Consider the following 24,357-nt stretch of genomic DNA (forward strand, 5'->3'; position numbering starts at 1 on the left):
TATTCTGTTCATTATAAGCTATGATCCAGACATAGCTGTAAAATATGAAACCTTTCAGAACATAACACTCTCCAGTGAGTAATATCTAATTTCGTGCAGTCGATATATATAATCTGTGTGAACATCAAGCAGGCTTCCGACTTAGGGTGGTGATAATATTACAATCTGGCAACCCGACGCAAGCCCCTCTCTCTCTCGCGCGCGCGCTCCACGTCTACACGGTCTGCGCTGCACCCTTCCCCCTTCAGTGCAGGAATTCAGATTGCACTGATTTGCTTTGCTCATAAAGCGAAACCAAACATCTTTAAACGCTAAAAACAGTCTACAACCTGGCTAAAGTAACTAACTGGTATGAAGAATCGAAAACTGTATTGTGTAGCAGGACTGAATTTAGCTTAGGTGTGTATATATATATATATATATATATATATATATATATATATATATATATATATATATATATATAAGCTCACTTTTGGCTTATTAGCAAGCACACTGATAAAAGGAACCGTGGACATCATCAGAGAAGTGTGCTGAAATACAGTAGCTTTGTCGTGAAGCACGGGGCCTGTATCAGTTAGAACTTTTTTTGGTCCTCTATAATTAAACCCTCATACGACCCCCCTCAGAGAAGTGCCCTTGTTCCTCCTCCCCACTCCGTGCCACGTTGGAAGCGCTGCGCTGTTTACGCGTTTCCGTTCAAAACGCAACCCCCACGTAAACTGAGACCGGAGACAGTGGAAAGTTTGGGAATGGAGGAGCTTCCTTTCGTTGTGATGGGCGTTTTCTCTAGTGAATCATTTCATTTTGAACAACTCTTTTAAACGAGTCGAGAGAATTGATTCACAAGCGAGCCGATTTTTAAAACATGAGTGAATGAAATTCAAAATCCAGCGTCAATAATCGGGCCATAGAACAGATAGAAGACTTTAGTTAGACCATTTTCTATACCACTTATCCTACACAGGGTTTCGGGGTAGTCTGGAGCCTATCTCAGGGAACTCCAGGCACAAGGTGGGGGATTCCCTGGACTGGGTGCCAATCCATCTCAGGGCACAATTGTGCACATATTCACACACCCATTCACACACTACAGACAATTTGGAAATGCTAATCAGCCTACAGCGCATGTCTTTGGACTGGGGGAGGAAACCGGAGTACCCAGAGGAAGCATGGGGAGAACATGCAAACTCCATGCACACAGGGCAGGCGCGGAATTTGAACCCCCAGCCTTGGACCTTAACTCGTTTAAATAATAATAATAATAATAATAATAATAATAATAATAATAATAAAGTAGTAAGAAATATAAAATCAGGAATATCACAGGCAGAAAACACAATGAAGCACACTAAACCACAATAGAAGACACAAAGGGTCAAGTAGTAGCCTATGTCAAACCAAATAAATACAGGAAGTACAAAAGGGGGAAAGGTGGTGTAACGTTAATACTTCACAATAAGTTGTATTTCTATTTGTTGAAAGAAGCTTAAATCTATTTTTTTAAATTCTTTTCATTAAAACCTGTAGTGAAACGCTGCCTTTATTTCTGTATTCCGACCTGAGTATCAAATGAATCAAAACTCGCCTAGTTCGATTCACTTGGAAAGAATCGATTCGGTAAAGTGAGTCGTAAATCCCGTCACTATATTCTCTCTGGTCGAAGGCTGGCCTGCCTTACCACGTCTACAAATCTGCGCCGAGTGCCTGCTCCGCTCCACATCCCCCTTTCCTGGATCACATAGGCACACAGTTTGGGGACACCGGGCCTGTTCGCGAAAACATCTTGCAAACCGAGCAGAAACCAAGCGGAAGATGATCCGCCTCACGATGAGGATGATTTTCCTTGCGTTTCTGGTTACTTTTGTGGCCTGTAACGCCCCACCGGTTCCGTTAGACGACATCATTATAGAGAAGACTTTTGTCCCCGAGCGCTGCGACCGAGCCGTGAAGTCAGACGACTTCGTCCGGTATCATTACCACGGCATGTTTCCCGACGGCAAGAAGTTTGATTCCAGGTCAGTAAACGCACCGAAGCACTTTATTACTTGATTGGTGTTTAAGGATAAGGTTTGCTCCATCCAGGCAGCGCATCTAACAGAGTTTATGTTTAGTGGAGTTCAGCCACGCAGGCAGATGAGCATGGACAGATGAGTTCCTTCAGGCTGAGGAACTATGAAAAGATCCTGTTTACAGGATCTTACCTGTTTAAGTCCTTATCCAGAGTGACTTTCATTTTTTTTTAAAATTTAATTTATACACCTGAGCAGTTGAGGATTAAGGGCCTTGTTCAAGAGCCCAACAGTGGTAGTTTTGTGGTGCTGGGATTTGAGCTCATGACCTTCCAATCAGTAGTCCAATAGTCCTATATTAACCACTATGCTACAACTGCATGCAGAAGAAGAGCTGATGACACACGTGATGAGGAGAATGCAGAGATAGAGATCTGGTGTATGCAGGCGGTCAAACTGCAGTCTCCTTCCTGATCTCAGAAACTGAGTGCTTTTTTTTATGCAAATGCAAATAGTCCTGTATGCCGTGCTGCTGTTTTACTGTCTCACACAAATGGTCCTAAAAATGACATTTCATTCCAATATGCAACTCCAATTCCAATTGCAATATGCAAATATGCAACACTGACTGATGACAGTAACCCACTTGACTAATCTACTTGTTTGTGTGCATGTGTGTGTATTTGCAGTTATGATCGTGGCACCACTTACAATGTGTATGTTGGCCGAAAACAACTGATTGCTGGGATGGACAAAGCGTTACTGGGAATGTGCGTGAACGAGAGACGCCTTGTCAAAGTCCCTCCACAGCTTGCCTATGGGAAAGACGGATATGGTAATTTCATATACCTTCTCATATCACTGGTCTCATGCCTTTGTGTCATCTTTTAGTATGTGTGTGAGTGGCTCTTAGACATGTGTGGTATTAATCTGTCTTGAGGCATGTTATGGCTCCCATTACCACTTATCTGGTTCAAACATACCATAGCCATTGCTCATTGAGCCTGTACTGTGTGAGTGTGTGCGTGTGAGTGTGAGTGGGTGTGTGGGAAGGGGATGTTCAAAGAGGGAAGGTGTTTAGGTAAACCTGGGATGAGGACAAATGTTGGGGGTGGGGAAGAGCGAACAGCTGGGGGTGTGTACTGCTGAAGGCAATGGCTTTGTAGAGGTATTTGTAAAGATATGTTCACATGTTAGTACAAGTTATGAAGAAAAAAACCTGATATATCTCAATAAACTATTGATGTGTTTGGGTGCCATCTTAATTATGAGAGAAAGATGGCATGATATGGCTCAGAAATGATTGAGAGATGCTAGGGCAGGCAGTAGAGCAGAGCTGAGGCTTTTATTCAAAATGACTTATGTTGCAGGATGCAATCAAGATGATCTAACCATGCTAGTTTCAGTTCAGAACACATTTTCAAGATGATGGCCCTCTAACATTGCCAACATTCCCAATATCAGTTGTTATGTTTTATTAACCCGTATATTCTCCTCATTTCCTGTTTACATTCATGGTGTTTGGGGTCTGACCCCAAACATTTATTGAGTGATTGTAAAAGAAAAACAAAAAATCAACTTTTTTAATAATACAAATTATATAGAATTTTTTGTTTACTTCTCATCTATATGTTTATGCTGCGTTTTGGGAGATATGAAGTAGTGATGGGAAGTTTGGATCATTTTTCTGACTCAGATCTTTGAATCTCGTTCAGCAAAATGAACGAAACTGTCATTTCGTTCAGTTCAGCAGAATATAATTAAAATGTTACATGTTAAGTTCGCCAACACGTCTAGTACTTATGCAAACGTTGATCACATTTGGAATAAAAAATAAACTATAGGCTAATGCAGCCAAGGCCAAATTATGAGAAACCGAAATGATTAATTAATAGCTTAGCTGGGTCTTCAGGTTATGCAGTCTGTTAGTTCACCTCACCTCCCGATCCGAGTTATTCTTTCTTTTGTCACATCACATTTGTCACGTCTGTTCCCCAGAAACAGAAATGATTAGTTCACGTCTCGAGTCTTTGGGTACGAGTCGTTTGTTCATCCCGTGACTGCCCCATAGGCTGAATGCAGTGGGGCTGTGATGTGATGAACGAATGACTCAAACCTGAAGACTCGAGAGGTGAACTAATCATTTCTGTTTCCAGTACAGAACCTATGGGGATGTTGCGTGGTCAATAATGAACGAATCACTCTCTGAGACAACTCGTTGTTCGTGAGTCATATTAAAGATTTGTTTAAAATTAACTAATCGTTCATGAACAACACATCACTACTATGAAGTACCTTTTTACCTATTTACCACAAAATTCCTCAACTACACCTTTAACTTGCATATACAATATAACATTTTTATGAAAAAAAGCTTTAATGATTATCTAAATTAAATATGTTTCTGGATATCGATCAAGGTGTTAGGAGCAGAAATCTGCCATCTGCTGGTTAGAGAAAAACCTGTAGGAATTACAGTTTCAGAAAGAATGTGTTTTGACCATATACATCCAGCAGAGGGCCATAGAGAGCCATTCATTTTTCTGGACGTGACCAACTTTTGTGATACATTTTCTGAATATATATATGTAAACATTATAAAATAAATTAAAAAGAAATATTTTTATTAATATTTTTTCAAATATTAGAATTTTTTGCAGTTTTTGATGTCTGTTTTTACAAAATGCCACAAAAATATGGCACATTAGACACACCTAAAAGACAAGACTTAGAGTCAGATTGTAGTTGCATATTATTTCTTTTAATCAACCAAAGGTAAAAAAAAAAAAATTAACTTTAGAATTTAGAAGAAATTAATTAAATAATAGGTAAATAAAACCAACAGCAAATGGAGAAATGAACAGGAGTGAAGCGTGAACACTGTGCATGCGTGTGTGTGGAATAAGATTTAGTAATTTAGTGGAATAAGATTTAGTAATTGGGCGCATGGTGGCTTAGTGGTTAGCATGTTTGCACGTTCGTCTCACACCTCCAGGGTCAGGGGTTCGATTCCCACCGTGGCCATATGTGTGCGTGGAGTTTGCATGTTCTCCCGATGTTGCAGGGGTTTCCTCCGGGTACTCTGGTTTCCTCCCCCAGTCCAAAGACATGCATGGTAGGCTGATTGGCATGTCTAAAGTGTCCGTAGTGTCCGTATGAATGGGTGTGAAACTCCTGTTTCCTCCCCCAGTCCAAAGACATGCATGGTAGGCTGATTGGCATGTCTAAAGTGTCCGTATGAATGGTGTGAAACTCCGGTTTCCTCCCCCAGTCCAAAGACATGCATGGTAGGCTGATTGGCATGTCTAAAGTGTCCATAGTGTCTGTATGAATGGGTGTGTGAGTGTGAATGTGATGGTGCCCTGCGATGGACTGGCACCCTGTCCAGGGTGTACCCCGCCTTGTTCCCGATGCTCCCTGGGATAGGCTCCAGATTTCCCCGTGACCCTGAAGAAAAGGATAAGTGGTATAGAAGATGGATGGATGGAAGATTTAGTCATTTTTTCTACATTATCTGAGATGAAGGGAACCATGTTTATTGACCAAGGAAAGTTTAAATGGGGTCATATAGACCCCAAACACCATACTAGAGTTAATGTATTACTTTACCAGTTAAAGTGCCAAAGCATACACACCAGTAAACATGGTTGAGAGGATGCATGGCAACATGCACATTTCCACACAAAGTTTACTATTTTGAAATCATGATGCGTATGTGGGAAAGGGCATACACACTTCATAGGTTGTATTTGTACAGTCACAGAATTGTTAAAACTCCATTTACTGTCACGTTACTGTTTCCTGATGTTAACTGAAATCAGGGTAGATGAGTAAAGCCTGTGTGTAAGGCCTCAAGAATGAAGGAGTCTGTGATAATGTACATTCTGAAAGGTTTTTGCTTATTTGCCTAACAAGAATGAGCATCACTGTTTGTGAACTTCCTCCCCAGGTGACATCATCCCCCCTGATTCCATCCTGCACTTTGATGTGCTTTTGCTTGATATCTGGAACACAGAAGACAAGGTGCAGATTCAGACTTACTACCTTCCAGAGAAGTGTGTCCGAACCGTGCAGGTCTCTGACTATGTACGCTACCACTACAATGGTACTCTGCTCGATGGCACACTCTTCGACTCCAGGTGAGCAAAACAGTCTAAACAGTAGTCCACACACCTGCTGTGCAGATTTGCTGTGTAACCACTGTAAGTGTGCTTAGTGTGCTCTTTATTCTCATTATAGTCACACACGCATGAGGACCTATGATACATATGTGGGGATTGGCTGGCTGATCGCTGGTATGGACCAAGGTCTTCTGGGAATGTGTGTGGGAGAGAAACGCATCATCACTATGCCGCCGGCCCTTGGCTATGGGGAACATGGAGACGGTAAATATCGTTCAGTGAAGTGCTGGAATTAAAGATCTGAACATATCTCAGTATTTGACAGTATGACAGATGTCAATGATGTGGTATGGATCAGTGCAAATTCAATTATAGTAAATGTTTGTGATGTAGACATCAATGGTAGACATGTTTTTCTGACAGTCATGTTGGTTTCTGAGTTCTGCTGTAAGTTGAACAAAGATACGACTTACAAAGTATAATTTGTAATCAGTCCCAGTGGGAATTAATAGAAACTCTAGGCTGTCTACTTTACTACTCTACTAATTTACTGTGCATTACTGCAAATAAGTGCACATTCCACAGAATTCTATGCACCTTTCTCAAAAAAAATTACATGATTTTAGCAAATCAATGCAAAAACATAGCACATAAAAATATACATGTATGTTAAATGTTGTTTATATACATATATATATATATATATATATATATATATATATATATATATATATATATATATATATATATATATATATATACACACACATACATTTAATGATGCTTTTATGTGTCTAAGAGCCCACAACTGCAGGCACTCTGTATTCATCACATCTAATGATTGGACTGGTCTTGTGTATTGCACAAGTTGAAAGATGTGTCTCATCTCAACTGTTACATCCAACATAGATTGCTACTTTAATTTAATGCACAGAACAGCACGGAACCCTGGTTCTCACAAATAACAGCTAGCAGATGGGGTCACAGCCACAAGGTTGAGAATCTATGACTTTGTGTAATAGCTAATATGATATGCATCAGTTTGTACAGGTGTGCATTATCTCTTCAATCCAAGCACATTCACAGCTGTCCTATGATTGCAGTTTGAAATGAAACTTCACATGGCTTCACATGTCTCAAGTGTCTCAGATCTGTCATAGTAGCTTGGTCGGAGTTAACAGCTAAATAGAGGAGAAACGTAATTTTTCCGGTGAAATTGGTTGCCGAATGAGAAAATGTTTGATCTCTCTCACTCTCAAAAACTCTGCAGGAAGTGATATTCCTGGTCAGGCTTCTCTAGTATTTGATGTGGTTCTGTTGGACCTTCATAACCCCAAAGATGAGATTACAGTGGAGGTTCAAAGTCTGCCAGAGTCCTGCCTACGCAAGAGCAAGGAGGGAGATTTCATGCGCTACCACTATAACGGGACACTGCTGGATGGAACCCCCTTTGACTCCAGGTAATTGAAAAACTACAGAAGCTTATGGCATATATATTCTTTTCAATAGGCAATTCAAAATACATGTCTCGTATGCAGAGCATGTTCATACACACTGTACGTGTATGATTTGCAATATAAATAATAATGATAATAATAATAATAATAATAATAAACTTTTTATAGTGCACTGTACAGGATTAAATAAAAAAATAAAGCGAAGTATAATTACAAAAACATAAACTGTAAGTACAAATAGTGAAAAGACCTCAACAGTACACAATTATAGAATAAAATGAAATATATAAAAAAGACTAAATGAAATAAAACAAAGAATAAAAAAATGTAAAGAATTTTAACATAAACAAAAATAAAACTACAAATACCAGTAGTATGCATCAAAAGTTTGGACACTCTTGTGTGTACATGTTGCAGCTATTCAAGGAATCGCACATATGATACATACATTGGGAAAGGCTATGTGATTGCTGGAATGGACCAGGGCCTTCTGGGCGTGTGTGTCGGAGAGCACAGAAGGATTACTATCCCACCACATCTGGCATATGGAGAAGAAGGAACAGGTATGTTTAGTTACCTTATTGTGAATCAGGAGGATACTTCATTGAGTACTCTGTGGTAGATGCAGCTACATACAAGCTCACACTGCTTTATCCCTACACCCTCTACAGGCCATACTCTCTTTGCAGGCATGATCATTTTAAGATTTTCTCATACTATCTACATTAGGATATTTTGTGTCACGCTCGACTCCTTTTTCTGTATTCTACACTGTAGGCTGGTTTTGCACTTCACCTTTTTTCAGTTTGCAGTCCAGTTTAATGGGTTCAAGTCTGTATAACTTTCATTCCCTCTGGCTCTGTATCAGGCACTAAGATCCCTGGCTCTGCTGTGCTGGTGTTTGACGTCCACATCATTGACTTCCACAACCCAACTGACACAGTGCAGATCACTAGTGAGAAGCCAGAGAACTGCAATTACACCACAAAACGTGGTGACTTTGTGAAATACCATTACAACGCTTCACTTATGGATGGCACTAACATTGATGCTTCGTAAGTAACACACAGTATTAATATACAGTACATAAATGTGCTATGCTGTTGTTTTGAGGTTTAAAGTTCCACGTCTTACCCATCAATATGAAATAATACATGCTGAAGTTGGCTGATTAGATATGCCATTTTTCATGCATCGCTTCATAGATGAAACACACAATCAAATTAAGTTTGTATATGTGTGTGTAGTTACAGGTATGAGAAGACATATGATGTGGTTCTGGGAGCAGGACATGTGATTATAGGTATGGAGCAGGCGCTGTTGGGAATGTGTGTAGGGGAGAAACGCGAAGCCGTTGTACCTCCTCACCTGGGCTATGGAGAAAGGGGAGTGGGTAAGTCTCTCTTTTTCATTTAGTAAAATCCAACAGTGACCACGGTGACACTACAGAACCATTGAGCTCAGCTTTAGTTTGGTATTCTGGTTTTCTTTGGATAAACACGTTTGCTGACTGAATAAATGTAATGTAATCTGTTTCTTTATCACGCGTGCATGCACACACGCACATGCACAACAAAGGCTGATCCACCATGTGACCCAGACAAGTGTTGGTGTTTCACACAAGAGCGCTTTATTGTTAACAGCTTTAAAGAACATGTGCCTCATATTTTCTCTGTGGGGAAAGGAAATTCAGGAGAGTTTGGGGCCTCATGCATAAAACTTTTCATAGGTTCCATCCTAAATATTTGGACAAACTCAGAATGTCCCAGATTTATTTAAAAAAAATCAATCAATCAATAAATAATAGACAGCTCAAGTTTTCACTCATAACTATCTATTGCAACTACCACAAAGTTTTCAGTATCCATAAACTATCTCCATGATCATCTGGCTCAAATTCAGATCCCATTTCCAAGAGGATGTCCCTTGGAAATCTACAAACAACTCAAAACAAGCCAGTCATCTTCACCATTACCATTATCATTAGGTACATCAGTGCAGTCTTAGCCTGTCATTTGTGCTGTACTCTATCCATTATTAACACCAATATCCCAATTACCCTGAATTTAGAAGCCCAAAACACAAGCAACTTTATTGGAAAGGGCTTCACCAATAATTTTTGACAAGGACTTATTACTGGATGTCAGTTAACTTTATGTGGGTAGGCTACTTATCATTTTTCATTTAATCAAGACTATGGTGAATTTATAAAAAGCAAAGCAGTGGAGTCATAAAATGCACACACCATTAAAAGTATACACATGAAAGAATAAGTGTATTACAGTATGGACATTTCCTTGTCAAGTACACAATATATTTATGTACACAATTGTACACATCAGTCCTGTGGTCATGATTCTGACTGCAATACTTGATAGAACCAGCAGAGAGCGATCAAACCAGGCATTCCTGAATGTTGAACAGACATAGGATCCCTGTGGAAAAGATTCCATGCTGGGTAGAAAAGCAATCACAAAAGCAAAGTTCGGTGAGCTTTAAGTATTTATAGCGATACTAACACTTTTATCATGTTTTAGTAACAGTTCTGAAAGTCTTGATTAATGGATTGGTGCAGTACGAATAAAGCAACACCTCCTTTTCTCTGATTAGAACCATGTCTCCAACTGTGGCTTAGAGCTACGAGTGGACAGTGATTGCTTTCAATATGGCACTGCTGCAACACACTGCTGATGAAGCTAAAATGCAATGCAGTGTGGAATTACATTCACTTCTGACACAAGTGTTCAATTCTTTAAAAAGGAGCACCCAACGCACCCCTCTCACCCTGGCCCGTACTGATGGTTTTCCTCTTTAGTACAGTCCTCTTCATATATCACATCTCTCAACTCATGAAAAAAGAATACAGCTGAAAGAATTAAGCATACTGTACAATAAAAACACAACTACACATAAGGAATGTACAGTAATGTTGAAACAGTACATCAATGTGTGTAGATGGAGAAGTCCCTGGCAGTGCAGTGCTGGTGTTCAATATCGAGTTGATCGGTGTTGAGGAGGGTCTTCCCGAGGGCTACATGTTTATATGGAATAATGAAGTGTCACCCAATCTCTTCAGTGAAATGGACAAAAACAAGGACCTACAAGTGGACCCCACTGAGGTATAGACTGTGTGTATACATTTTTGTTAGTGTGTAAAAAAAAAATATATATATATATATATATATTTGCACATGTCTGTAACTGTGTCTGAATAATCTCTATCTCCCTAGTTCTCAGACTACATCATGCTTCAAGTGGCAGAAGGCAAAGGTCGTCTGGCTCCTGGCTATGATCCTCAGCGTATCATTGAGAACATGTTTAACAACCAGGACCGCAATAAGGATGGACGGATCACTGAGGAGGAGTTTAAACTGAAGGCAGATGAAGCAGCTGCTCATGATGAGTTATGATAGCACATTCATGGATGAAAGGAATGGGATTGGATGTGTGTCTGGATAGTAAAGTAGAGGTGTGGGTGAGGGTGGGGTAAAGAAGATAATACATTCAGCAGTGCGAATAGTCAGTGCTGTTTGGAATGAGTGTTGTTGTGTATGTGAGACATGTTTGGACGTTTGAATGGGTGTGTGCGTGTCTGTGCGTGATTATTTTAAAAACATTTTCAGAGTGCCAAAAATATGTGATATTTTTAAAAAAAATGTCCCTTTAATAAACACATTCCGAACCCCTATGTGAATCCCCTTATTTTAGCATCTCTAAAAATATTACTAATTGTGGTTAAGTGACTAATCATTCGTTAGGGCTTTTCACACTTGAAATAGTTAACCCTGGGTCATTCTAAACCCCGGGTAAACAGAATCCTGGGTTATCCTGGGTTGCTTCACGTTTCACACTGCTCATACTTTACACAGGGTTAACAATTAATCCTGGGTATTTATAATATGACGTTTCACACTGTACATTCCTAAACTCTGGGTTAATGTTCTTATTTGCATATTTGCTGCGTCAACAACCATGATTGGATAAACACAGTGCGTAACCACAGGGTTTCTGTGACTGTACAAAGCACATGATATGACGTAAACTCTGTTCAATTTCTGTTTGGGTGTGTGTTGCTAAGCATCTCACTGTAACATTCTAACACCGCACCACAACCAATACTGCTCATTGATTTTTTTCAGACTTGGACCTTAGCACAATATAAAATCAAACCTAGTCTGCATGATTATTGACCTAATTTTTTTCCTCAGATCATGACTTGTTACTTGCAATACTGGATCTGCATGCAGCATCTGACAATTATAGACTATTATATTTTATTAGTCAGAGTTTCCAGTTGGGTGGGGATTTTCTATATATTATTGGACACAACTATTTAGTCAAATGAAGTGATTCTATGCTGTAGACGAATCCAGTTAAGGCCTTGATCAAAGTACAGTTCAAATTTTGTCAAAGATGAAGCTAGCTGTTTTGAAAATCCAAACAAATCAAACCTCTTTCCCTCTAAAACATACCTCCAAAAAGGCTAGTTCCGATTGGTTGAATTTTGGTAGTACACAACATCTTGTGTTTTCTCTTCCTCAAGCCCCACAGATAACAACATTTTAGTTTAAATGTATGGCGCATTGACAGAGAAGTGACTTAATTTTGCTGACTGCAACTTTAATTAGAAAGTTCAATTATATTAGCCCCATTTTCTGTTTAATGGTGGACATGTTAATGTTATGTTAACAATATGTTAATGATAAAATACTGATATTGTGGTGCATGGCCTATTAATACACCACAAACAAGTGGGTTGTCATGTCTATATACTGTACATGCATGCAGTGGGGGAAAAACATCCTTTATACACAGAACTACAAATAAAACTACTAAAATTATATACTAGAACTATTATAAAAAAAAAAAACTATGTGCAAAACAATACATACATAGTACAGTATAAATAGGCTAACTAGACAATCCAAACAGCCAAACAGAATAGTATTGAAGTTGATTAAACAGTAGTTGTGTGAAAGGCAGCAGAGTGAGAAATTGCATGTAACTATAAACCATGGTAGGCCACTTGTCCTCCCTGCATGCTTACCTGCAATAACCCATTATATTATTACCCTATCTTCCTCATTTCACTCAGGAGTGTGTCTGCTACGATAGAACCTAGAAACACTAAATGTACAAAATAAGAAAATGTCATACCTGCAAGTAAGAAACGGAAAGAAAAGAGGAAAATTACACCAAATTAAAATAAATAATGTTATAACTGATCATCAAACCAAAGGGTTGAAATATTCTATCTGAAGAATCCATTTATAATTTTTTATGGACCCATAGTTTCCAACCCATATTTTTCTGTTCTGTGAGGTTACTTCTAGATGACAGTTAAGATTTACTGGTCTATCCATCCATCTTCTATACTGCTTATCCTTTTCAGGGTCATGGGGAACCTGGAGCCTATCCCAGGGAACATCGGGCACAAGGCGGGGTTACTGGTCTAGTTATTTATAAATAATAATAATAATAATAATAATAATAATAATAATCAATCCATAATCCATACCGCTTATCCTACACAGGGTCGCGGGGGACCCCAGGGAACTCGGGGCACAAGGCAGGGGACTAACCCATTGCAGGGGACAATCGCACACACATTCACACAGTACTGACAATTTGGAAATGCCTATCAGCCTACAATGCATGTCTTCGGACTGGGGGAGGAAACTGGAGTACCTGGAGGAAACCCCTAAAGCACAGGGAGAACATTCAAACTCTGTACAGAGGGCAGAGGTGGGATTCGAACCCCAAACCCTGGAGGTGTGAGGTAAACTTGTTTATTGTTGTTGTTATTATTATTGTTATTATTATTATTGAAAGCTAATACTGATTCTCCAAGTGGAGAATTTCAGCCACTTAGTGACTGCATGCACTTGAATAATTGCAAAATGACTGCATGCTGCTTGTGTTCTTTCCTGTGTATTTAGTGGGTGTACTTGGGCAAGACTGTGTATTTTGCAGGTGTGGACTAATAGCTATTGGGACAGAACTAGATGTAGGCACTGCCACACGAAACAACAACGCCATGCAAATTTACGTATGCGCATTTCTCCCTGTTTGTTTGTGTGTGCATATATTACGGAGAGAACGAAAAAGCAGAGAACCGATTTGCTCCATAAAGTGGATGACTTTTCACTATTGCTTTTATGATTGCGCAATTGCGCAAACTCTGTAGTCCTGTGAAGCATATGGTCAGAGGCGAGAGCGCGTGGGAGAGAGAAATGAGTAGAATAAACATGAGGTGAATTGATAAATGGGATGGTTCCCTGTGCGTACGTGTGCTTATGTGTGTGTGCGTGCTTGCGCGCGCACGTGTGTGTGAAAATCCGGTTCACGTTTTGTACTGCGCCTGCAGGGCGGGATCGGACACATTCAGACTGTTAATGCCACTAACTCAGACCACAGAGTCTAACGGAGAGTTAATGTTAACCCCAACTCGAATAAATGCTACTTTAAACAGGACGCGTTCACTGTGTTGGTGTGACAATTTGTTTTCCACACTGGCTGCCCTTCAGAGATCCTGAACTGAGACACCTGGGGAACTTGGCGACAGAGACAGGTGCGTTATGTGCGTTATCACACCTGCCACATACGACACATAGTAGACGTGACTCGTTCTGATTAGTAGGAGGATGGTTTTAGTGAACATACATGGTGCGCATGGTGAGGTGGCAAGCAGTGCGCGAGGATTAAATCCTGAGGGTGTGGATGTCATTCAGGAGTAATGACTTGACAGTAGTGTTGGATGTACAGTTCCTGACTACCTGGACAACTTCCAGGAGTGTGAAGAGGTTCTTCAACTAGATTTCGTATTTAGAGTAAAACGGTTTCCTTCCAAAAACTGAAGGTTGTTTACTTAAGTACTCTTGTGGCAGTTGTACCGCGCATGCGCGCTGATATTTGGCAAGTTTCCCTTCAGCAGTAACTCTCTATCTCAGGCTCAGGCATTGGTTTACCTGACTGGAACTCTCTTTGTTCTGCAGGGAAGTACGTCTTCCCCTTCAGCTGTGTATTACCCCATTGAATAGTGTGAATGATGGTATTGTAAGACGCTTTTTAATATTTCTACTTTGTGTTATTTTTTTGTGTCATTTAGTGGAGACAGAATCACTGTTTCTTGTTTGGTATAGGACATTACATTAGATGGGGCACCCTAATTACAATAGATTTGCATAGTGGCCAAAAGAAGTATACCAAGTATACCATACTAAAGAAGTATACCATTGTTTTGTTTTTTTGGTGGGAGTATTATAAAATATCTAAAGCAATGATGATTTAATTGATGCCCTGGACATGTAGACATATGAATGGCGGTCTGGGAAAACCCTTCACATTGTGAATTTTTAATGTTGGGTTCTAGAATATTCTAGAATTTTAAAAATCTGGTTACGTAACAAAAGGGAGAACATGTCATTTCAACTCCACTTAAAGATGCCTCAACTAATTGGAAAAAAAATGAACATTACTCCTAATTTTGAAGAATTTTGTTTACAATAGGAACTACTGATTAACTCTCTAACAGCCATCTTCGGGATTATCAGTAGTAAGACCACTCTTTCAAAACGTTTTTGTCCTTTATATGCATGTAGTATTGTTTTTTGTGTTAGTATGTGATTATGTTGTTGGTTGCATAATTAATAAAAAAGCAAAAAAAAAAAGGCCTGGATATCTATCCATTTTCTGTAGATATCCATCCATCCATCCATCCATCCATCCATTATCCTACACAGGGTTGCGGGGGAGCGTGGAGCCTAACCCAGGGGACTCGGGGCACAAGTTGGGGAAACACCCCGGGCGGGGTACCAGTCCAGCACAGGGCACGATCACGATCACACACTCACTCACATACACATTCACACACTATGAATAATTTAGAGATGCCAATCAGCCTACAATGCATGTTGTTGGACTGGGGAGAAAACCAGAGTACCTGGAGAAAATCTACGAAGCACAGGGAGAACATGCAAATTCACACACACACAGGGCAGTGGTGAGAATCAAACGCCCAGGTGTGAGGCAAACATGCTAACCACTAAGCCAGCCTGCCCCCCAAGCCTGGTTATTTATATATAAGTTAAAATATATAAGTAAAAACTCAGTTAAAACCCAGCTAAAAGCCTCACAATAAATGAACCAAAATCCAATACGTCTGATATTCCTGCATTCTCTACAGGACAGGAATCCGTTTTGATGTTTGTCCTCTCATGATGTCATTATGCAAAGTCATGTTTTATTGGGCAAGAGGTATTTATCTAGAATTTCAGAGGGAAATATTTGCATATAAATGATTCTTAAATTATGGTGTGCAAAAATTTCTTAATGTGTCCCATATTCAACATATGCTTATTTGTAGATTTTCATGAATACAGCCCCTTTAGGTCAACAGTGTACTATTAATCTTACTATATCCTTGATTAAAATCAAGTCTGTGGGATGGGGATTGAAGAATTATGCCAAGTTGACTGATTGGTGGTGATGATCTTGTTGATGTTCCTGATGCAGTGTTTGCTGTGAAGTGAGTCTATTATGGAGGAGGAAACTCTCTTGGATTTGGGTCATCTGACTGAAGCGGAACAAACCATCATTTTAAATGTGTTGTTGAGGGATAATGAATTGCGCAACTATGAGGAGGGCCGGATCAGGTGTGTTTGTGAGTTAAAATGTTAATATTATTATAATATATTGTAAAATATGGTGATTAAAGGGAAAGTATTGCTATTTGTTGTGTATGTGTTATCACGCTTCCATGTAATCTGTATGTGTGTGTGTGTGTGTGTGTGTTTAGCAAACTCAAACAAGTGGAGTCAGACCCCGTGCGCCTTCACTTCCTCACGGGTGCGTGGTTCAATGAGCAGCGAGCCAAGCGCTATCAGAATCAAGGGACCGATGTTGTTCAAACCTCTATACGCCGCAAAAGGAGGGATAAAGGTCATTTGATCTCTCACTGCCCATTTAAATCAGACAATGTGTCAAAGCTGTATGCTCTCACTGTATGCCATATCTTAGTACTGCATATGTAAAATTTTAATACTTTGTTCAGCTTTGCACTTATTTACCATTTTTGTCAAATTTTACGGTGTTTTTCATTGTGTAGATTTGCCTGTGATGTCGGTGTTTAAAGAACAGAAATCTAAGAAGCAGGAAGAGACCATAGAAGTGAACACAGTAGACCTGGAAGATGGAGAAATTATAGAAAAAGAAACAAAAATAGAGGACAAGAAAAAAGAAAGGTTGTTTACATCCTATTTCAATCCTATAATCACATGAATAAACGTCAGCCTAAACTTCCCAGAACCTGAGCTAACTTAAATAAATCTTCCTCAGTCTCAACCTTATTGTGGCCCCTGAACCACGACCAAGGACCAAACGAAGCGCAAAGGTTAGTTTTGCAGGTGGTGTGTGTGTATGTATACACCATATATTAACGTTAAAAATATATATACAGTACTGTGCAAAAGTCTTAGGCAACAGCAAAGATGCCTTCAAACATAAAGAAACATTAAAAAAAAAATACTAGAAAGTGCAGTAATAAACAGTAATAAATGAAACAAAGTCAATATTTATTTTGCTGACATTTTGCTGTAGTTTTATAATTTCTCTTCACTGGAACTAAGAGGCCCAAACCTGTTTCATCATGACAATATCCCTGTGCACAATGTGAGGTCCATAAAGACATGGTTTGACAAGGTTAGAGTGGAAGAACTGACCTCAACTGCACTGAACACCTTTGGTGCGAATTGAAATGCCAGCTGTGCTCTAGGCTTGTCACTTGACTTCAATGCCTGACTTCACTAATGCTCTTGTGTGTTTATACTGTATTACTGCCCCGGTTTTGGAATGGGCACATATTGGTGTGATTGCCAGGTATCCAAATACCTTTGACCATATAGTGTACCTTACAGTCTAATTTAGACTCACGGTGGAATCTGAGATTGAACAGTGAATATCTTTTTTATGCATTTGAGTATTTGATTGTACACTTTTTTTGGTTGTTTTTTATTTTGCTAAAGAATAAGTTATCCCAACTCGTATATAATTGACATTTTGCTATTCTTCTCTCTAGATGAATATTGAACAAAGAGAAGACATTTCAGAAGTTGAGTCAAGGGAAATTACTGAAGGTAAGTTATTTTCAAAACAAATGTCCCAACAGGAACTAACAGACGTGTCTGTGTCCTTATCTGTCTCTTCTTTCTGTCCATCCTACTGTTTCAGGAAGTGTTACAGATTCAGAGGCTTTAGAGGACAGATCACTGCAGAACACAACATTGTCGCTACAGGTATTTACACAAAATACACATGTATTTGTTGTATGTACTTATTAAGATGTCTAGTTGGATTGATTATGCAATAATGTGTGATGTACCCTATATTCAGATCATGAGCTCTTTTTTTCATTCACATTTATGGCATTTGGCAGATGGTCTTATCCAGAGCGACTTACAGAATTGTTTTGAAGTATTTATCAGTAAATACACCTTGATACTGGTCATAGACTAAGAATGCCATCAGTTGAAAACTCTGTCTTGTATGTGGTCTGCTTATCTATAGGCTGATTCTGATGGCGATATTGATTCTGGCAGCACTGAACTGGACTACACCAGATTTGGCTCAGTTAACAACTTGTACTCTAATCATACGGTATGAAGCAAACACTCCTGCATACAGCTATGCATTGTACTGCAGAAATGCAGCAATTTACACCCATTTCACACTTCGCAGTGCTTTAACTGACACATCCTCACCTCCTCAATCCTACAACCTTTAGCCAATGATACCAAAATCAACTTCAATCCATGAATGTTTTGTTAGGATGGTTATGACATATAAGATACTTCTATAAATAAACAGAATGAGGAATAGAGGGGTTGTTTCTTTATTCAGGAAAAAGACATGTTACACCATGAAGATCTCAGCAGCCTTTACTATGTATTTATTTGCACCTTCACCTTGACTTAATCAGAAGATGTTCACAGAGTACAGACAGCTGGGCACTAGCTCCCTAGTAGAGTCAGGAAAGTGTAAACATCTAGCATAAATATATCAAGGCAACATTATAAAAGAAAAGTTTGTCTCACATTCACATGCATAGATGGTTCTAGAATTATAAAACAAAAGTGTCAAATATTTAAATCCTCTCGAGGAATAAAGAATTGAAGAGAAGAGGCCACCAGAGTGAGTGCTTCCTATGAAGGCCTACATGGTTTTTTAAAACCACGTTACAGTATGTAACGTAAGCTTATGGAATAAACTCCCCACTTTCACTGAAATTCCCAAAATATATAAGAAAATGGGACCAACAAATACATGGGTAACATGGGCTTGGTGTCTCACAGTTCCAGGGTTCAATCCTGAGCTCTGGTTATTGTCTGCATGGAGTTCTGTATGTTCACCCTGTGTTCATTGGGATTTCCACTGAGTACTCTGGTTTCCCCCCATCATACAAAAACCTGGCTCTAAATTGTCCCAAGCATGAGATGCAGTAGTTTTTTTTATTTTGTAATTCTGCCGTAACAAAGAGGACTAAACAATGTCCATGATCAAAAAAATCAACAAGAGTTCTGGGTCATACAGAATATAAGCTTGGTATTAAACAATCCAATGTGCAAATCCAAAATCGTATTTAAAGAACACAGGGCTGAGTAGATGCACAGAATATCAGATGCAAACCAGAACAAAGTGATATCTAAGGCAGGAAAACCAGAAAAGCAAGGCAGGTGTCAAACGCAGGGACAAATCACAATAACCAAAGCTCAGCACTTACTCAAAAGAATAGCAAACTAGCAAGTTCACCTGCGTTTTATATGATGCAGACAGAAAATGAGCATAGCCTCTGAGGATGGGTTCAGTATTCAGGGTAGCCTGCCATCTGGTGGCTTTTTGGAGGACTGTCCGTGTCGGATGTTATGTATACCTTGTGTCCAGTGACTGGCAATACCGTTAGGCAACATATTTAACTGAACAGACAGTGGGGAAAAAAACAACTCGTGTGTCCTAAGCAGTGCCAAGATCATGCTGTCTATCAGTAAGTCTGTGCTAACATTAGCTAACAGTGTGACTGTGTTTGTCTCCCATAGATGAGTGGCAGCATGATGAGCCTATACAGTGTTGGGGATTTTGGAAGTGTTACTGTGAGTGGCCAGATCCAGTTCTCTCTGCAGTATGACTCTAGGAAAGAGGAGCTTCATGTGCGAGTGTGTCGCTGTCAGGACCTGGCTCCAGCGCGTAAAAACCGCTCTGACCCGTAAGCGTTGGGATATTTAAACATTAATGTTGAGAGGCCATTTCACAAGTGTATGTATATCCACATTCACACACACTTGTTTTTTATGCAGGTATGTGAAATTATACCTCCTTCCAGATAACACATCTCACAGTAAAAGGAAAACTTCAGTAAAGAGGAAAACCTTAAATCCTGTATATGATGAAACACTCAAGGTAAGAATCTATATCAGTTATAATTGCATAGTAAAGTATAGCTTTCAAGTATGCTATTATTGTTGTTCTTGTTGTTGATGATGCTATTAACTACATATCATAAAAACCTACCACATAAGTCACTTTGTAGGTATACAGTACAATTGCATTGCATAATACAATCCATTACTTAACATTAACAAGCCATATGTCTTAGCATGAATAAGCACAATGTTAAAGTAACAAGTAATTGATTTTTTAAAATATTAATACATATACAGCCTTGATGAAGGGTTTTGTGAACTTCAGTGAACCTTGGATTGTCAATTTACATTAAGTTGAAACCATTTAAGGTGGGTGTTGGAATCAAAATTAGAGAGAGAAAAACCTTGACTCTGGGAAAGGAGTTTAAGTAACTTAGGATCTTATTCACGAGTAATAGAAAAATAGAGTGTGAGATTGACAAACTGATTGGGTCCCTTCTGTGGTGGCCTGACTTAGGGCTGTAATTGAAAGAATAAGATCGCCAATACAGGCAGTATAAATTCTCTGCAAGGTTGCTGGGCATACTCTTTGTAATAAGGTGAAAAGCTTGATAATCAAGTGGAGATTTTGAGTAGGGAGCTTCTCCTCTGAATTGATAGGAGACAGTTGAAGTGGTTTATCTTACAAGCATGCCTGGAATTGGTTCTCGGTAGAGCTGTATCAAGCATATCCCATTGGATGAAGACCTTGTGGGCAGGCCTAGGACCTGCTAGAGAGATTAGGTTTCTTAGTTGGCTTGGGCTCATTGGAGATCCCCTAGACCTGTGGCTGGGGCTGAAGAAGTCTGTGATGGAAAATAAATAAATGAGCGAATAATATACCTACATTAGCCAATGCTTATTCCATACATGTCTAAAAATAAGTATACATAAATTATCATGAATAAAATGACTATGTTCCTAAATGATAAATTCATTGTAACCCACTGTTAAACAATATTGATTAATACAAGCATTAATTACTTTGTTTACATTATTTATGGTGTATTAATGTAGATTTTATATTGATAATGTTAATTTGTCACAAATTATTTTATTTAAAGAAACATTAATGTTTGTTTAGATTTGATTTGAACTGGAGTCTTCTTTCATTTGTATTCAGTAAACACCATGAGGAGTAAGAGTAAAACAATATGATTTAAAATGCATACATATTAATAATTTTGTATATTTTAATAGATTTTAACATAAAATGGTACAGCTCATCTATAACTCCATATTTATAAATTATGCACATTAATGAAAAAAATACTCCAATCTTCATCCCAGTATAAAGTACGTAAATCGGACCTGCTGGCTCGTGTCCTCAGTGTGTCAGTGTGGCATATGGAGCGTGTCCGGAGGAACCTGTTCTTGGGGGAGGTGGAGGTGCAGCTCAATCAGTGTGATTGGAGCCAGAGTAAACCAGCCTGGTACCCTCTTCAGCCCAGGGTGAGTGAAATACAACCTGCAACCAAAACAGACAAATGCAGAGCCAATTGAGTGTGCTGTGTCATGTAAAAATGATCTGTTTGACTGCACTATCACTTTCTGTCTCAGGTACAAATGAATCCTGAATCTGTCCTCAGCAGGGGAACCATCTTACTAACACTTAAATTCATACCACCTGGCTCTGAAGGTCACTGAACACACACAAATATAGAAACCGATGTATACAATAATAATAAATAATATATTATGCATTTGCACATATGTATATGTGATAGCTTTGCAAATTTGTTGATACAGAAGGAGGGTTCCCTCTCACTGGTGAGCTACATATTTGGCTGAAAGAGATTGTTGGACTCCTTCCCCCAAAACGTGGCACTCCAAATATCTCTGTAAAAAGGTAAACATACACACATTCACAAAAATCTGCAGAAAAATGAATAACTCTGTAGGTAACAGTACCAATATGATATAACAAGAACTAATCTGTACTTGTCTTCATAGAAAAAGTACATTTGAGTGTGTATGGTGTGTTTGCAGTGTGATTTTGCCAGATGAGAGCGGTGTTAGTGGTCAACAGACACGGGTTGTCCGTGGCTCAGTCAGTCCTGTATTCAACCACACTATGGTGTATGATGGTCTGCAGTCTGCTGACCTCATACAGGCCTGTGTTGAAATTACTGTGTGGAACACGTCCAGCTATCTTGGAGGCGTGCACCTCAGCACAGGCTCAGGTACAGTGGGTATTCAGATGCATACATTGATACTCACAAATACACTATCATGTTTTCCCCTCCAAAACATCCATTACACAAAATGTGATGCATAACAATTTCCAAATGCGATGGTCTTGCTGGAATGATCCTTTACTTTTGTTTTATATCACCTTCCACTTCTCTCTACTTACATTACATTCATAGAGTCTGTCTCACATTCTGCAGAATACTGTGCAATTCATCTCACAAAATTTAATGGGTTTTTGTTTAATTTATGAATCACTCCTGTCATATCTCCTGTTCTTCTTTTTCATCAACTTTAAGTTTTCCTACTGTTGTAGCTTGACTGTGCTAATGTATTCCACCTCAGACAGTGTAGAAAAAATATTCATAAGGATGTCATGTTTCCTAGTAATATATTAGCTTCGGTTTACACATGATTCCCCCTTGATGATTTCTCAGGTTTTGTAGAACTGATACTAGACTAACATGCCAATCTTCCCAGGGATTTTAATCTTCCTCGGATTTGACCTATATTCACAAGGATTGTTGAATTCCCATGCAAAAGTGCCTGTGTAAAAGGGAATAAACAAGCACAGATTTTATACCTTTATTATCAGTAAGGATTTCTTAAACATAGAATGTTACAATGCTGGTTGATTGGACTAAACATGGCTACACAACACAACACAGCAGAGCAGCTCAAAATGATCGTTTAGTGCATGTGCAACTCTGTACATCTTACATGTATAAAATGTGTGTGTGTGTGTGTGTGTGTGTGTTAATTAGGTGTGAGTTATGGTCAGAAGGTTTGTTGGATGGACTCCACTGAAGAAGAAATCAGTCTGTGGAATACAGTAATCCAGAACCCCAACAACTGGGTGGACATCTCTCTGCCAGTCAGAACCAACCTACAGCTGTCCTGAGAGTAACATACCTGGCCTTGTCTATCTAACAAGAAAGTCCAGTGACTTCCTCCTTTGTTCTTTGACAGAGAATTATTTCTTTCTCTCTATGACATTCTGCAAGTAACTTCAACTATAAAATATAATATGTTGGTCTGTGCATTCTTGGTTCCTATAAGGAAAAATATGTATTTTGCTATTTATTAGCAGCAATATGTAAATTTTGAGGACCTCTCTGGACATCAATGCTGACCCCTCAGAAAATCATAGTGGTTGGGATTGTGAGTTTTCTGCTCTGTTAAGCCTCCTCTCTGGGTTGTGGTGAGATGACGTATGACATATGACAAATCCATGCTGGCATATGAGTTCAAAAACTGTGTGCAAAATCAGCTCGGAAAGCTCTGAATTACTCTTTTAAGCTTTCCAGAGTTTCATCAGCTAAGATAAAAATAATAATTGTGGAATCTTTGACAAAATGCCAGTAACTGAAAATGTCACATGTCCATTCAGTGATATTTTTTTCACAGTTTGTTACATTCCTACTTTATTAAATGTTTTGTAAATAGTATATGAATTATATAGTATGCATTGGGAGCACCTGGTGTGAAAGATGTTGCCATGTTTCAGGATTACATGAGACATGCATACAGCATTGCCAACGGCAGTTAGAGCTACATGATTATTTTCTGCAGGAGTCATGCTTTGAACAGAAGCAAGCAGCCTGGTGTTGTACAACAAGGAAGTAATACTGTCCTCCTCCTATTGCCAACTGCACTGGCAAGTTTGGTACTACCAACATGGGAGTATTAAAATAATTTTTTAACAAAGAGTTCTTAAGGTTGTAAAAGACAGAATGGTTTTGTATCTGTTAATCAAATAAATAGAAAAGTGATCACAATGTTTCAGTGTGTGTGTTCATGGCTGTGTGTACCATAAGCTTGATCAGGCAAATCACTTGGAATTTCCACTTAGATTACATTTTAATTTATCGTATTTTATTCAGATTACATTCACTGTGGTGAATATAAAAAGTGTGTGAACCATCATTTGGTAAAAACCCCCGAACTTGATCTGTTTTCCTTAGTGGTTTAAAATTAAATCAAATCAAAAAATAAATAAATAAAAATGCATATGAGGAGTGTTCTTAATGTAATCAGTTGGACTTGATTTAATTTACTCCATTATCAGTTTGTTTTAGACTTGGCTGTTTTACACACAACCATAATGTAAAGTACTACTCAGAGT

General features: G+C 38.9%; 2 protein-coding genes across 4 annotated transcripts; both read left to right on the plus strand.

Annotated features, from left to right (window-relative positions):
• Positions 1 to 1,650: 1,650 nt before the first annotated feature.
• Positions 1,651 to 11,278, plus strand: fkbp9 (FKBP prolyl isomerase 9). Its single transcript, XM_053612677.1, has 10 exons — positions 1,651 to 2,018; positions 2,702 to 2,847; positions 5,962 to 6,151; positions 6,252 to 6,397; positions 7,404 to 7,593; positions 8,008 to 8,153; positions 8,459 to 8,645; positions 8,838 to 8,983; positions 10,546 to 10,709; positions 10,821 to 11,278. Exons 1-10 carry the CDS (start codon positions 1,816 to 1,818, stop codon positions 10,998 to 11,000), a joined length of 1,698 nt encoding a protein of 565 aa, XP_053468652.1. The 5' UTR covers positions 1,651 to 1,815; the 3' UTR covers positions 11,001 to 11,278.
• Positions 11,279 to 13,560: 2,282 nt separating this feature from the next.
• On the plus strand, positions 13,561 to 24,347 carry sytl1 (synaptotagmin-like 1). Of its 3 annotated transcripts, none has more exons than XM_053612682.1 (15): positions 13,561 to 14,161; positions 16,105 to 16,244; positions 16,388 to 16,530; positions 16,697 to 16,832; positions 16,927 to 16,981; positions 17,666 to 17,723; positions 17,818 to 17,882; positions 18,154 to 18,243; positions 19,680 to 19,846; positions 19,938 to 20,040; positions 21,333 to 21,494; positions 21,603 to 21,681; positions 21,792 to 21,891; positions 22,032 to 22,225; positions 22,997 to 24,347. In XM_053612682.1, the coding sequence occupies exons 2-15, from the start codon at positions 16,129 to 16,131 to the stop codon at positions 23,131 to 23,133; spliced, it is 1,605 nt and encodes a 534-aa protein (XP_053468657.1). In that variant the 5' UTR covers positions 13,561 to 14,161; positions 16,105 to 16,128; the 3' UTR covers positions 23,134 to 24,347. The 3 variants fall into 3 exon arrangements, with proteins under 3 accessions (XP_053468657.1, XP_053468658.1, XP_053468659.1); XM_053612683.1 differs by lacking the exon at positions 13,561 to 14,161 and adding an exon at positions 14,168 to 14,646; XM_053612684.1 differs by lacking the exon at positions 13,561 to 14,161 and adding an exon at positions 14,168 to 14,641.
• Positions 24,348 to 24,357: the final 10 nt, after the last annotated feature.

This window comes from Ictalurus furcatus, chromosome 24 (assembly GCF_023375685.1).
Source record: "Ictalurus furcatus strain D&B chromosome 24, Billie_1.0, whole genome shotgun sequence".
NCBI classification, from domain to species: domain Eukaryota; kingdom Metazoa; phylum Chordata; class Actinopteri; order Siluriformes; family Ictaluridae; genus Ictalurus; species Ictalurus furcatus.